The sequence below is a fragment of the Gracilinanus agilis genome, chromosome 3 (assembly GCF_016433145.1).
Source record: "Gracilinanus agilis isolate LMUSP501 chromosome 3, AgileGrace, whole genome shotgun sequence".
NCBI classification, from domain to species: Eukaryota; Metazoa; Chordata; class Mammalia; order Didelphimorphia; family Didelphidae; genus Gracilinanus; species Gracilinanus agilis.
The window spans coordinates 371,523,970-371,539,094 of NC_058132.1; the positions used below are offsets into that span (position 1 = coordinate 371,523,970).

At 38.9% G+C, this 15,125-nt stretch overlaps 1 protein-coding gene across 1 annotated transcript in view; it reads right to left on the reverse strand.

Moving 5' to 3' along the window:
* Positions 1-1,711: 1,711 nt before the first annotated feature.
* Positions 1,712-15,125, reverse strand: part of LOC123241587 (cell cycle control protein 50C-like) — a 30,131-nt gene continuing 16,717 nt past the window's right edge. The window contains exons 2-6 of the mRNA XM_044669202.1: positions 14,156-14,257; positions 11,685-11,772; positions 10,309-10,449; positions 8,017-8,226; positions 1,712-2,050 (exon numbers count right to left, since the gene is read on the reverse strand). Of these exons, the coding sequence (XP_044525137.1) occupies positions 1,863-2,050; positions 8,017-8,226; positions 10,309-10,449; positions 11,685-11,772; positions 14,156-14,257 (729 nt within the window). The 3' untranslated portion in view covers positions 1,712-1,862. The remainder of the gene's footprint in view (positions 2,051-8,016; positions 8,227-10,308; positions 10,450-11,684; positions 11,773-14,155; positions 14,258-15,125) is intronic.

A 15,125-nucleotide genomic window follows, 5' to 3' on the forward strand; every position in this document is an offset into this window, starting at 1 on the left:
GTAGCTCTCTCTTTTTCTCTCCATATAATATGGATGTGTGTATATATGTATACATATATGTATATTTGTATGTATATAAAAACATATCCTATCTGGGATACATACATGTTGTTAGCCCTTTGTTTGCAAAGAGGACCAGTGACCCCATGGGGTGATGTACTGACTTGTGAGTGAATCAGATGAAAATAAGGCAGAGTAGCACAAAGTTGTCAGCCTCACTTTCTCTTCCAGAATCTTCCAAGTGGCAGGACAAAAGTCAGGAGGACTGGTGTTGGTCCAGGATACTGTGGGTGACCATGGATCAAGCTCTAAGCACTCTACAGCCCCTACTCTAGTTGCTTTCCAAGGCAGAAATTGTTCTCATCTGCCCATTCTGCTGGGGGGAGGAGGGAATCTTCCCATGCTTGTGGCAGACATTCCTCCAAATCACTGATGGGTATGAGGCTTGCCAGTTACCCTTAGCATGGGTAAGCCCATTTGCAGAGATGGTTTTACCAAGGTATGACTTCTGCACATGCTACTGCTTCTTGGAGTCACAGGTAAAAGTTGGGTGATAGACACCAAAGGTGGATGACTAGCCCTGAAAAGGGCTCAGCAAGCCCTCCTAGGGGTGCTAGTTCTCCCAGCACATCCTTATCCTTATGTATCCTTAGTGCCTAGCATAGCATCTGGCATACAATAGGTGTGTAATAGATGCTTTTTGACGAACTGATAACCCAAAGACCTTGTTAAAAGAAATAAAAAAATCTATTCAACAAAAACTTCTGGGAAAACTGGAAAGCAGTCTGACAAAAATTAGGTTTAAACCAATATCTAAGACCAAATAGCTCCAAATAGCTATGACAGCTATAAAAATAGAATTCATCACCAAATAAGTTATGAGAAGATTACAGAAGAAAAAATGGATACTTCTGATGACATAAAATTGAAAAATATTTATACCACAAATCCAGTGTATCTAAGACTGGAAATGAAATGGTTAACTGGGGGAAAAAGCTGCCACGACTAAAGGGAACAGAATCAGAACAATTACACAATAACAACAACTTTGAAAGGTTTAAGATCTTTGATCAAGAGGTCTTGGCGCCACCACAATTCCAAGGGGGCTATGATGATCTCTGCTCCTACCTCTTGACAGGAAGGTAATTCATTTAGCATACCAAATGATACATACAATTTTGGACACAGTCATTGTGGGAATTTGTTTTACTGAACAATTTTCTTAGAAGTTGAAGAGGTGGTAAAGAGAGAAAATAAAGGCTTATTAATTGAAAAATAAAATAAAAAATTTAAAGGAATATAATAGTAGAGCCTCAAAGGTCACAGAGGCTACTGTACTCTCCTTAGGCATAGTGGTCTTGAATATCTGAAAAAAAAAAGACTTTAGTTCACATGACTTAGTACAACATCCAAGTAAACTTTTGATTCTATTTGACCATAATCCATTGTTTTGACCTACAAATAATCAAACTCATTATTATTGGTTTTCTAGTAGAACCATAGGAATTTTGAGTAAACAAAGGTGTTAAAATGTATTTTATTCATAAAATCTATTCATAGGCTAGTCATTTTATTTTTTTGCTTGTTTAGATTTTTAAATAAGATTATGGTATACACTATTTAAGGTTAATTTCAATTTCAGAATCGAAAAGTATATGGATAATTATTATATATGTCATATGATTCCATTTTCATTGGACACCCTGTGCATGCAGTGGAACATGGTCACTAAATCCAATTCACTCTGGTTAGAATAACTCAGTCATTACAATTCTTTTCAGGACCTTTGACCAAGGTTTTGAAAGGTCTGACCATGTACCCTGACTTCATTCTTTCCATCTTTTCTTTGACCTTGGCAAGTTTTAACTTTCGGAGACTATATTTCTTTTTTTCATTTTTAAGTGAACGGCGGTCATGGAAAAGGCAGCAAGCCACGTCACTGCTCCTGTGGTCAAATAGGCAACACCCAGAAAGAGGCTACCCCCTCCGCTCCATGTCACTGTGGAAAGGACAACCCCCTTTTCTCCTCTGAATTTGGTTACAGGGAAGTCTGGGAATGTTTGTTAAGGATATATACTGAAATACATACATACATATTCATATATATACACCTATGCCATACTAAACTATACTATGCTACATAGTATATAACCTAAAATATGATGAAATAATGTAATATAAAGCAATGAAATATAACCTGTTATGGTTTGACACAATATAATTCTATATAATGTATATAAATTATACGTAGAATATAAATGCTAAGACTAGCTAGCTGCTATGTAGTCCCTTAATGTTTACAAAATGTTCTGCATATGCACTCTCACTTGATACACCACCACCTGTGAGGTGGGTGGTATCATTATTTCCATTTTACAGATGAGAAAACTGTAACAGAGAGTGTTTGAGGCTTTATTTGACTCCAGGAGGACCTGAGTTCAAATAAAGTCTCAGACACTCCCTAGCTGTTTGACCCTGGGAAAGTCGCTGAACACTGTTGGCCTCAGTTTCCTCAACTGTCAACTGAATTGGAGAAGGAAATGGCAAACCACTCCAGTATCTTTGATAAGAAAACCCCAAATGGGGTCACAAAGAGTTGGAAATGTCTGAAAATGATGGAACACAACAAAGAACTGTATCTACCTCCTAGGGTTGTTATAAGGATCAAATGAGACAATATTTGTAGAGAGCTTAGCACAGTGCCTGGCATAGAGTATTTAATTAATTAATTAACTAGCTAACTGATTAATTAATTAATTAGAAACCCTTACCTTCCATCTTGGAGTCAATACTGTATATTAGCTCCAAGGCAGAAGAGTGGTAAGGGCTAAGCAATGGGAGTCAAATGACTTGCGTAGGGTCACACAGCTAGGAAGTGTCTGAGGTCAGATTTGAACCTAGGACCTCCTGTCTCTAGGCCTGGCTTTCAATTCATTGAGCCACCCAGCTGCCCCCCCATAGAGTATTTTAAACACAAGTTAAAACCCAGAATGCTTTAGCTTTCCAAGCTGAGCCTAATCAACAATGAAGACAATTTGATCTTTCATAAAAAAGAGGCACTTGAAGAATTTGGGAAAGAAAATGCTTCAATAAGCAGAATATTTGTTTGAACATAGTATATTGAAAAATAACAAAAATACTAAAGTTAAATAAGTACAAGTAGATTAAGGAATGAAGTCAGTGTTCTTTTGTTTTACGCTATTCTTTAAATTGTTAAATTGAGAGAGAAGGAAAGATCAGTTAAGAACAAAAAGGATGCTCAACTAGAAAAAAAGAGCTAATTGTATTAAATTCCTCTTAAATCTTATATCGTAATCAATATGTTTTCTGGTAGGGATCACTTATCCTCTTCCAAATTCCCATTTCTTAATATCTGGGTGGGATTTTTAAAGAAAAAAGCCATTCCAAATGTTATTGATGTCTTTTGTATTGGGTTGTTTTGCTGAATTTCTTCACATTCACATATACTACCTACAGAATACACACACACACACACACACACACACACACGCACAAACTCATTCAACGGACATTTATACAGTGTTTTAAAGGTTGCGAAGGGCATACATTACCTCATTTGAGCCTCAAAACAACCCTATGCCATAGATAGGCATGATGGGGATTGAAAGGAGACATTGCCAGAGTTTAGAGAGAGCTGGACTTGGAGTGAGAAAATCTGAGCTCAAACCCTGACCCTGTCTCTTATTTTCCATGGGACTTTTGGCAAACTTACCTCTCTGGGCTTTAGTTTCTTCATCGTTAAAATGAGTAATTGGACATTTTCTTGGGGTCTCCTCCAGCTCCAAATCAAAGATTTCATTATCTCCATGAGGAAACTGAATCTCAGGGAGACATCATCTTTGCATTCAGAAATCCTGGGTTCAAATTCTGATTCTGATATTTAATACTCATGCAAGTCTGAGTAATTCTCTTAACCTCCCTAATTCTTGGTTTCCTCACATGTAAAATGATGTAGATGCAGTCGATGTCCTCTGAGATCCCTTCCAAGTCTAGTCCTACAATTCTATGACACAGGTGGGCGTCCCTAAGGGCTAGTATTTTCTTTTGTCACAATGTCTCTCAAGAAGCAGTGAGATAGTTTAAAAAGTAGATAATCAATTTGCCGGAAGCAAAATTAATCTGAAACAATCCTCACCTTTCTGGAGAGTCAACATCCGAGTACTTACTGATCTTGACAGCTAGAAAGGTCAGATAGATGACTACATACATAGGGAGTAAAGAGAGAGAGAGAGAGAGAGAGAGAGAGAGAGAGAGAGAGAGAGAGAGAGAGAGAGAGAGAGAGAGAGAGAGAAACTGGATCCAAAATTTCATTAGTTAGAGGGAACTTTCCTTTCTCCTTGTATGCAGGTCATCACCTTTTTGTTCACCTTATCATCTTAGAGTTGTCCAGTCATTTTTCAGTTGTGTCTGACTCTTTGTGACCCCAACTGGGATTTTCTTGGCAAAGATACTGGGGTGATTTGCCATTTCCTCCTCCGACTTATTTTATAGATGAGGAAACTGAGGCAAACAAGGTTAAGTGATTTGTCTAGTAGTTTCAGAGGCTAGATTTGAGTTCCAGAAGATGAATCTTCCTGAGTCTAGGTCCAGCCCCACCCAATTGCCCATAATCTTAGAGAGTTGAGCCTAAATGACTTGCCCAGGGTTTAATACAGCCAGTGCTTGTGCGATGTGAGATTCCAATTCAGATCTTCCAAGAGTGGAGGCAGCTCTGGATTCACTAAGCCTAGTAGGCTCTATTTATCAAATTAATAAATTGTTGTTCTGTTATTTCCTACTCTTTATGATCCTGGTTGAGATTAACTTGGCAAAGATATTGGAGCGGTTTGCTATGGTTTGACAGAGGAGGAAACCGAGGCAAAGAGAATGAAGTGACTTGCCCAGGGTCATACAGCTAGTGTTTGAGGTCATATTTGAACCCTTCTTCCTGACTCTATGCCCAGTGCTCTATCCATAGCTCCATCTTGCTTCCCTTAAATAAATCATTTACATTCTTGTCAGAGGAGAGACTCTCAACCTTTAAGCCTGAGGCAAACAATAAAGAAAGAAAGCTATCCCTAACTCTCAAGCTGGATCCCCACTTTGTCTTACAAATTGGGAGCTGACAGTTGGGTGACTTCCCTCTCCTGACAAGAATCCTTTTAAACTAAAGGGAACCTTCTGGTACAGTTGTTCCCCAGGAGTGAGCAAAGAAAAAGAACCAGAAAGGCAAAAAACATTTTTGGTAGGAACATGGGAATTTGGGCTCCTCAGCTTCAGGTTTTTTTAAAGGCCAGAATTCCCCAGGGGAGAAAGTGTCTGAAGCCTGGTCTGCTGTCTTTAGCATTTAATGACGTCATGGTAATTATGCATGTGGCCTGAGGTTTTTATTCAGCTGGTGCCTTTTGTAAACCAAAATAATAAACAAACAATGGCATCTCTTAGCAACCAAACAGAAAGGAGGCATTTCCCAGCAAAGCCCTTAAAGACCTCAAATCCCTTGGAGGCAGCTGGTATTTCAGGCACTTGGAACTCAATGGGAAACTAGTCCCCGTTTCCTTTTAGGCCATTATTCTTCTGACTCCCCCAATCTTATGTCCTTGGGCTTTACCTCTCTACCCATCAGCCTCAGTTTCCCTACCCTTCCTGGGAGTTCCCCAACTATAGTTTGCCTTTGCATGGCAATAGAAAAATCTTCTCATAAGTTGAAGGTCTTTCCCCCTGACTAGTAACATAGTGTTTCTAAGCCTCCCATTTCCCTTGAGAAATGGGAAAAAGTAAAGAAACAAACCAACCAACAAACCAATTTCCGATGTTCAACTTTAGCAAAGCTGAAAAGTAGATGGTAGTGCCACCATTTTATTTATTTTTTAACCACCAGTCACTAATGTGATTTCATTGGTGATTCCATTCATTCAGAGTCTTAGAGAGTTGTCTGCAGCTTTAAGATTGATTTGGCTGGGTTGCATGGCTAGTGGGATAGCTAGGTGGTTCAGTGTATAGTGCCCAGCCTGAAGAGGGGAAGACATTTTCCTGAGATCAAATTTGGCTGTGTTACCCTGAGCAAGTCACTGAACTCTGGTTGCCTCCATTTCTTCATCTGTAAAATGGACTGGAGAAGGAAACTGTAAACCACTTCTTTGACAAACAAACCCCAAATGAGATAACAAAGGCAGATGCTACCGAACAACAACATAGCTAGTACAATATCAGAGGCAGACTTGAACCTAGGTCAGTGATGGCAAACCTATGACAAGGGTGCCAAAGATGGCATGCAGAGCGCTCTCTGTGGGCATGTGGCTATCTTCCACCCCACTATCCTCCCAGTTCATTACTAGAAAGGCAGAGGGTCTTGGGTGGAGCTGCTCCCTTTCCCCTCTCCCTCATCCCTCTGCCCAGCAGCCAATGGGAGCACAAGGGTGTAAGATGGATGGCTCCACTTTATAGAAGGGAAGATGGGGGCCAAGATAGGTAAATAGATTTGCTCACAGTCTCTCACACAGTGGAACCATGGGAGTCAGACAGTCTTCAGACTTAATGATCTTTCTACTTACTGCTCAGGCTCTATCATTTCCTAGTGGTAGCTGATAATAGGCCCTGGAGTCAGGTCTAGATTTGAATTCAAGTCCCAGCCTCAGACACTTACTAGCTGGGTGAGCCTAGGCAAGTCATGTAAATTTCTGCCTCAGTTTCCCCAACTGTAAAATTCAAGTAATAATAGCCAGGGTTGTTGTGAGGAAGAAATGAGATCATATTTACAAAGTGCTTAGCATAGTACCTGTTACATAGTAGATACTACATAAATGTTTATTCTTTTCTCCTTTCCTTCTCCTTGAAAAGATAAAATTATCCTCAAAGTTGTGATTTGGGGAGTGTTGTAGAGATTATTCCTGCTCTAAATATGAGCTGTACACATCTGGCCTCAGACACTTCCCAGCTGTGTGACCCTGGGCAAGTCACTTGACCTCCATTGCCCACCCTTACCACTCTTCCACCTAGGAGCCAATACACAGAAGTTAAGGGTTTAAAGATAAATAAATAAATATGAGCTGTACTCTATGCAATCTGAGATCTTTTTCAACTATGAGTTGTGATCTGTATCTTTGAAGGGAATGTTCCCTTCAATGGGATTATGAAAACCATAAAAGACAATGTGGTACAACAGAGCGAGAGAGAGTGCTAAAACCAGAGGGCTGAACGGTGAAGTCAGTGGACCTGAGTTCTAATCCTGCCTTTGTTACTTATTATCTTTGTTACTTTGATGAAGGTAACATCTCCATCACTTTCTTTCTCTGTAAAATTAGATGGTAGAGTAGGACTGTTGTTGTCCAGTTGAGTCTGACACCCTGTGACCTCAGCTGAGGTTTTCTTGGCAAAGACACTGGAGTGGTTCACCATTTCTTTCTCCAGTTCATTTTACAGATGAAGAAACTGAGGCACACAGGGTTCAGTGACTTGCCAACGGTCACACAGCTAGGAAGTGTCTGAGGCCAAATTTAAACTCAGGAGGATATCTTTCTGATTCTAAGTCTAGTGCTTTATTTGCTGCTATCTGCCCCCAGGAAGATGATCACTAACGGTTTTTTTCAGTTCCAGTTCTATGGTCCTAGGAAATATTAAAACACTGACCTTCAGACACATGTTGTATGTGGCATACAGCAATTTGTAACACAGGAATACAGACATACGTCACATATGACATACAGCTAGAGAAAGTAAAAAGAGAAGAATAATCCACCATCATTTCCACACAACTATGTGATGGGTATACTAGCGGGGTCCTTTAAGTGATGACTTAGAGGTTTCCCTTCTTTTTCCTATATTTGGGAGGCCAAAACATTAAATAGCACTGAATTAATTTGGACATATTAAATCCAATTGAGCAAATTCCCACTCCCCTCACCACACCATGCAGTACATTGTAATAGGCTTTTGAGGAGAGGAAGATGAGATAATGTGCCTTGAAAGCACTTTCCCCTCGTGCTCCGAAAAAGGGAGAAGTCAGAGAAAGGATACTGTAGGATATATCGAAGCTGTAATTCCCTGCAGGGAGACCATCCACAAAGGGTCCTGTCCTGTGGATGCGCCTGTACAGTTTTTTGAAGGTTGGCAGGGCTGCCACCCGCATCCAGACAATGAAGTCATTGTTCAGGAAGCCATTGTTTTCTGGATTCTCTGGGTCCAACTGATAGACAGGCTTCCTCCAGTAAGGAGGCTTAGTAGTTCCTGTGCAGAGAGACCAAGGGACTCAGGGGAGACAAGTGACCAACATCTCCAGGGGTCAGGAAGAAGAGTTCAAATCTGACCTTGGACACTTACCAGCTGTGTGACCTCAGTTTCTCACTTGTAAAATGAGGGGATAATTACAGCATCTATTTCACAGGGATGTTGGGAGGATCAAATGAGATAATAATTGTGAAGTTCTTGGCACAGTGCCTGGTACACAGTAAAAACTATGTAATAATATGATGATTACTTGGTTGTTTTCTGTGAAGATAGTAGTGAGCAGCAAGCAGCTCTTATATATTCTTGAGGGTATGAAATACAAGAAGGAAACAGAAATAGAAGGAATATACTGATGTCTCCTGCAGAAGGTGCGGATCTTAATCAATGTCATAGAAATGGGGCATCAAAGCTGGCACTAGCTCCCAGAATTCAACAATTCAACGTAATAAACATTTATTAAGCATTTATGGGTGAGCCAAATACCTTTGAGTGGTGCTACTTTGGAGTTCAAGGCAGCCAAGTGGCACAGTGGATAGAGTGCTAACTTGGATTCAGGAAGACTTAAATTAAAATCCAGCCTCAGACACTTGTTAGCTGTGTGACCCTTGGCAAGTCATTTAATCCTGGGTGCCTCAGTTTCCTCATCTGTAAAGCCAGCTGGAGAAGGAAATGGCAAACCACACTGGTGTCCTTGCCAAGAAAACCCTGAAGAGTCAGATATGGCTGAAATGGCTGAACAACATTAACAAAAGCTGGGGAGATCTGAGCTACATGGGGGCTAAAGATGATGGTGTGTCCATACTGAGTCCTTCATCTATATAGTGAGCCGCTGAGAGTGGAGGGCCACCAAGATGCCTAGGGAGATGTGAACTGATCCAGGTCAGTAAGACAGAGAAGGTTAAAGCTTTTGAGTCAAGCCCCCCAGGGCACAGCACTTAGGACTCAGTGGCAAATGTTATTGATTTGAATGTTTCTTTCAAAATGAAAGCAAAATTTAAAAAATGATGAAATAGATCTACATTTTGAAAATGTAGAAAAGAAGGAAAAGCAATATAAAAATAAAAATAAAGAATTAGTCAAAATAGGAGTCTGGATATATAATCTAATATATAATAAATACAAAGGAAAAGAAGTAAAAAATTGAAATGAAAACTAAAACTGGAAGCTGATTGTTTGAAAATACTAATAAGATTGATAGCCAATTAGCAACCTTAACTAAAAATAGAAAGGAAACTATGTTAATAAAATTCAAACGGAGAACATAATTTTTGAACATTGAGAAAAATTAAGAGACACTAATAGAGAAATGTAATTGACAATAAAAACTCTTCAAACATTAAGGAATTAATATATCCTGATATACAAGATGTATATATTATTATAACTAAAATTTTTTGACAGAAATTAAGAAAGGAAAAAATTAAAAACAAACAAATCAATAAATAAATTTAAAATAGACTAAAGATCAATGGAGGACTAAAGGTAAAATTGCAATTGGGGAAAAGTCATGATTATAAAGGGTGAACTAGAGAGACATCATGCCAGGTCAAGAGGAGTTCATCAGATTAACAAAGCCAAAGGATAGGGTAGGAGGAAGGGAAGACTGGATATCTCCAGCCATTTCATTCCCAAGCTGGGGAGTCATTGCAAAAAATGATGAAGAAAATATTCTGCAAAAGGGAGCAGCAGGCATCGACAAGATGCTGGTTTATTCCACTGATTTCCCTCCTGAAAATGCTGATTATGCTCCTACCATTCTTTTTGAATTGTTCCTTGCCATGTGTGGTGAGATTCAATGTCTTCTCCCAACTACCCTTGCTAAATGAGATAAAATGATAAAGTGGAACAATGGATGGTACTGGGCTTGGAATCAGGAAGACTCATCTTTATGAGTTCAAGTCACCTGGGCAAGTCACTTAATCTTGTTTGCCTCAGTAAAATGAAATAGAGAAGGAAATGGCAAACCAATTCAGTATCTTTGCCCAAAACCTCTAACTGGGGTCACAAAGAGATGGATATGATCCATCTGAAATAATTGAATGAAAATAAAAAAATGACAATGCCAGTGTTATTAGGACTTACCTGTAAATGCACTGGGAAGATTATTGGATCTGGGATTTTGAAATTTTATATGTTTATCCGTCCACCATGTAATCCCACTGCTGAGAAGGGGGACGTTGATTCTTGTAGATGAGTGAGGATAGTATGACAGAAGAATAGTGTCTGCAGGGAAATCCAAGGAAATTCCATCATTTATAGGTGCAAGTTCTCTGGCATGGCTTTGAGCAGCATAGCTGCACTTAGAGATGGCCAACCCCTAGCTAAAAGTCTATTCTCTAGCCCTATCACGAATTACTAAATTGCTTTTTTCTCTTTTGTGTGACTATTTCTGGGTATTTGGCTATTGGTTCCAAATTCTATTACCTTCTAAAACCAGAAGAGACCCTAAAAGCCACAAACCAGCTCCTGGTCACCATTCTATGTGCAAGCCTTATTGGACCTCTGTCCAATCCCCATTTTTGTTATTCCCACTGTAGTTTCTTTGTTTTTGTTCATATTCTCATCTCGACTTGTAATAGAGTTTCTATCCACCACCTTTTTAGAACCCCAATTAAACAGTCTATTTAAATAGACATATTTAACACTCATGTTTGGGTCCTTATGATTCTGATGAAGTTCCTCCCTTCTTCAAGGCCCAATTCATATTCTGTCTCTTCTATGAATCTTTCCTCAATTCTAGAATCTCTTTAAAGTGAAAGAGCTATTCAACTTTCTCACAGAATTTTGCTTAAACCTATTCTTTGTGTATCTTACTCTTCTTTGTTGGCATACTAGTCTTACCGATTGCAATGACTTCTTGATCTTTGTCATATCTTTCCCTTTATATGCATAGTGCCTTGCACGAAATGAATTCCTAATAATTGTTTCCTAAAAATTAACTGAATTGGGAAATTAATAAAGTTTAGTAGGATCTCAATACTCACAAATATTATGACTATTGAAAACAATCAGACTGATTATTCTTTCCGTAAGTATTCCAATTTTTTTTTTTTTTTTTGGTTCAAATTTACTGACTCCTCTTTGATGAATCTTTGGAAGCAGAGTCGTGTTCTGGAAAAGTCCCCAGATCTCCCTGGGTCTCAGTTTGCTCATTTATAAAGTGAAGGGCTTAAGCTAGATGATCCATAAGGCTTTTTCTAGCTTTTATTTTATGTCTAGATCTACTCATTTGCAAATTGAGTACTATATTCCAGTGCTCAGTATAGGAATTGAGTCAAATTCAAGCAAATTCAGTTCAATAACTGTTGATTACTAAGTATGAGATACCATGTTAAATGAGGGCGAACGCATTCTAGAAATGTAGATTTTAAAAACAGTGTAATTTTACTGTAGATCTGGTCATTTGCTAGTGGATAAACAGAAGTGGATAATCTCAATGGATGACAGAAGACACCTACCATTGAACATGCTGTTGGCAATGGCACCACAAGGAGCAATGGGTATACCATTTGAATCCCTCTGGAATGGAGCACAATTCTCAACATTCTGAATTCAAGATGACACAAAAATGAGGAAAGCCTTTTGTCCAATCACTTGGGTTGTTGTTAAGAAGGAAAATGAGCAGAAACAGGGACCAAGAAATGTAATTTTTTTTCTAAAGTATCTTATTCAATGCTTATAAGGAATGTTTGAAAATCTGTATTTTGTAATGGGAAGGTATTTTTGCAGAAATGGAGGAGCAGAGTAACAACTAATACAAAATGTGCCAAAGTACTTACCCTCTCCGCCAATATGTTACAAAATAGTGGCCATTTTCATATAACTATATGTGAAAAAATATGTATAGAAAGATTTTCCTAAAGATTTCCTTGCTTGTAATTCATGTACTTCCAGACAAAATGACTTAAGCCTTAATAAGTTTTCTACTCCAGGTCTGATATTAGCAGTGAAGTAGAGATTAGTTCCTTCATATAACTCGGGAAATTCTAAAGCTTTATTGAGGGGTCCAGTTATAAGAAGGTAGATCTGATGTGCAGGAATGAGACTTACCATTCATTTTGGCTCTGAGATGGTAAATGAAGGTATAGATATTCATGCCTAAAGGGGTAGACTGGGTTACACCACTGCTCTAAAAGAGGAGAGCTGCCCCATGGAAGGACAATGGAATGTACTGATAGATAATCATTCATGATTAATTCAGCCTTAACCACCCTATTCTTCAAAAATGAAAATAGTCATTTTTCAGGAAAATCCTAGGCAGTATTTAGGTTTCTGACTTTAGTTTCCATGTTATTCTTAATTTTTTAAATTTCCCCCCCAATTATATGTATAAAAATTTCCAACATTTTAAAAGAATATGTCTCAAATTCTCTTCTGTCCTCCCTTTCCCCCACCAGATGGTAACAATATGACATATATTTTACATGAGCAATCATATTAAACATCTGTATTATTCTTGCCAGGTCTACACTGAGGCTGGGACCTGCCATGCTCTCAAACAGAGAGTTCAATTATCTAGATTTAGAATTGAAAGGGACCTCAGAGGTTTTCTAGTCTTATCCCTATTAGAAGAGGAATTCCTGGGGTCAGCTGGGTAGCTCAGTGGATTGAGAGTCAGGCTTAGAGATGGGAGGTCCTAGGTTTAAATCTGGCCTCAGACACTTCCCAGCTGTGTGACCCTGGGCAAGTCACTTGACCCCCATTGCCTACCCTTACCACCTTACACAGTATTGACTCCAAGACGGAAGGTAAGGGTTTTTTAAAAAAAAAAAAGAATAGGAATTCCTTCTACATTATTCCTGATAAATACTCATCCAACTTCTGAATGAATACCTCCAGTGACAGGAAACCCAATAAATCAGAGGCGTTACATCACACTTTTGGACAACTCTCCTTGTTATCAATTTTGTCAGATTAAGTCAAGTCAAATCAGTAATCATTAAGTGCCTACTATGTGCCAGGCACTGTCTAAGCTGTGGCCAATCTTGTATCTGGAGAAGAGATGTTGAGACGGAACACAAATTCAAAGAAGGGTAACAACATGCAATGAGGTACAAACAAGATATATAAAGTATAAATTGGAGATATTCTCAGATGGAAGACACTACCTTTAAAGAAGACCTCCTACAAAACTGAAATCCCTTTCTATCCATTGTTTCTGCCACCTGGAGACAAGCAGAGCACACTTAATCTTCTCTACGACAGTCTTTTAGGTGCCTGCAAGACTGTAAGATTCCCAGGAAGCCTTTTCTTCTCAAAATGTTCCATTTCCTTCAACCAATCCTTAAATGGAATTGTTTTCAGTCCCCTTATCATTCTGGTCATCCTCTTCTGACTTCGCTCCAGCTTGACCTTTTGTCATTGTTGTTTTTTTGGACCTGTGACTTCACTGGGGTCAGGAACTCTCAGTGGAAAAACTCTCTTTACAAATGCAAATCAGCAATTTTTCTGCAATTTGTGGTCTTTCTCAACATCCCTTCTCCAGACACGAGATTGGCCATCATCCAGGCTTACACTGGTGAGTTCAATACCAGGACTACAACAGGAACTTGAGCTCCACAAATCCTTGCCTCCATTTCCTGCACTCAACTTTCTCTGAATGTGGCTATATCTTCACACCTTAGCTGTCACTTGTGGTCTGGTCCACCAGCTCTTGGACTTGGAATCAGGAAAATGTGGGTTCAAATCTCACCTTAGACACCTCCTAACTGAGTTACCCTAGGCGAGTCATTTATTCTCTGGGTCTCAGTTTGAGGGTGAGGGGATCCAATGATCTTTAAATGTATGTATGGTCTTATGGATATCTTTTGATATCCATGGAAATAACCGTCTCTAAGTAATCCCAGAATTTCTTTCTATTTCCTTAGATTTAAATACCCACAGAATAAAAGCACTCGAGAGTAAGTAAGTGATCTAAATGAAGTTTTACCGTAATATCTTCTCCCAAAAGCTGGTGATTATTTCTGGAAATAGTATATCGGCGAAGGTTCTGATAGAAGTTGTGTAATTTATAGTACATGTAGACATTGCCCTTAGAAGAGAAAAAGAAATTAGTAATGAGAAATTAAGAAAAGGTCGATGGAATATTAAAAAGCATGAATAAAAGCTTTAAATAGAAATATGCTGGAATCAGGTTATAAAGGTTTAGAAGAGGTGATTGTTAAATGTTCAGTGGGGGTATTTACATCCAGAAATGAACAAACTATAAACCAGAGCTTGATTTGTTGTTTTATTGATTGTTTAGACTTAAGAAAGTTATAGAGAAAGTGATAGTAATTGAGATTAAACTTAAAAGTGTTTCTTTGTATGTGTACATACACATATACACTCTCCCTAGAGAGTCAGTTGTGAAACACTTATGAACATAGGCTTGGTTGCTTTTTCCTATAAAAGGCATCAAAGCAGAGCATTCCCAGGGAGCTGAGGGGCTCTTCACGTTTCATGGGTCCCCCAGAAACAGTCTACAACAGGCTTTCAGCGTTGGCAAATTCTAGCCTAGAAAAAGGTCTCAGTGGTTACTAAACCTCATTCTTGTGTTTATGTGATGGAGGAAGCTGTTTTGGCAGAGTAAATCAAGGGCCAGCCTTAGAACCCAAGAACTAGGTTCAAGTTCTATCTCTCACAAGAACTAGCTGAAGAACTATAGTCAAATCACTTATGGCTCCATGCAACTCTCTAAGACTCTAAGTTAGTAAGCTGCATTTATGGAATTCCCAAACTAGGATTTCTCCATGAAGATGAAATCAGGGGTTCAGATCAAAATCACTCTCTCTCCCCACCCTTCCTTTCTTCCTTCCTTCTTTCCTTTCTTTCTTCCTTCCTTCCTTCCTTCCTTCCTTCCTTCCTTCCTTCCTTCCTTCCTTCCTTCCTTCCTTCCTTCCTTCCTTCCTTCCTTCCTT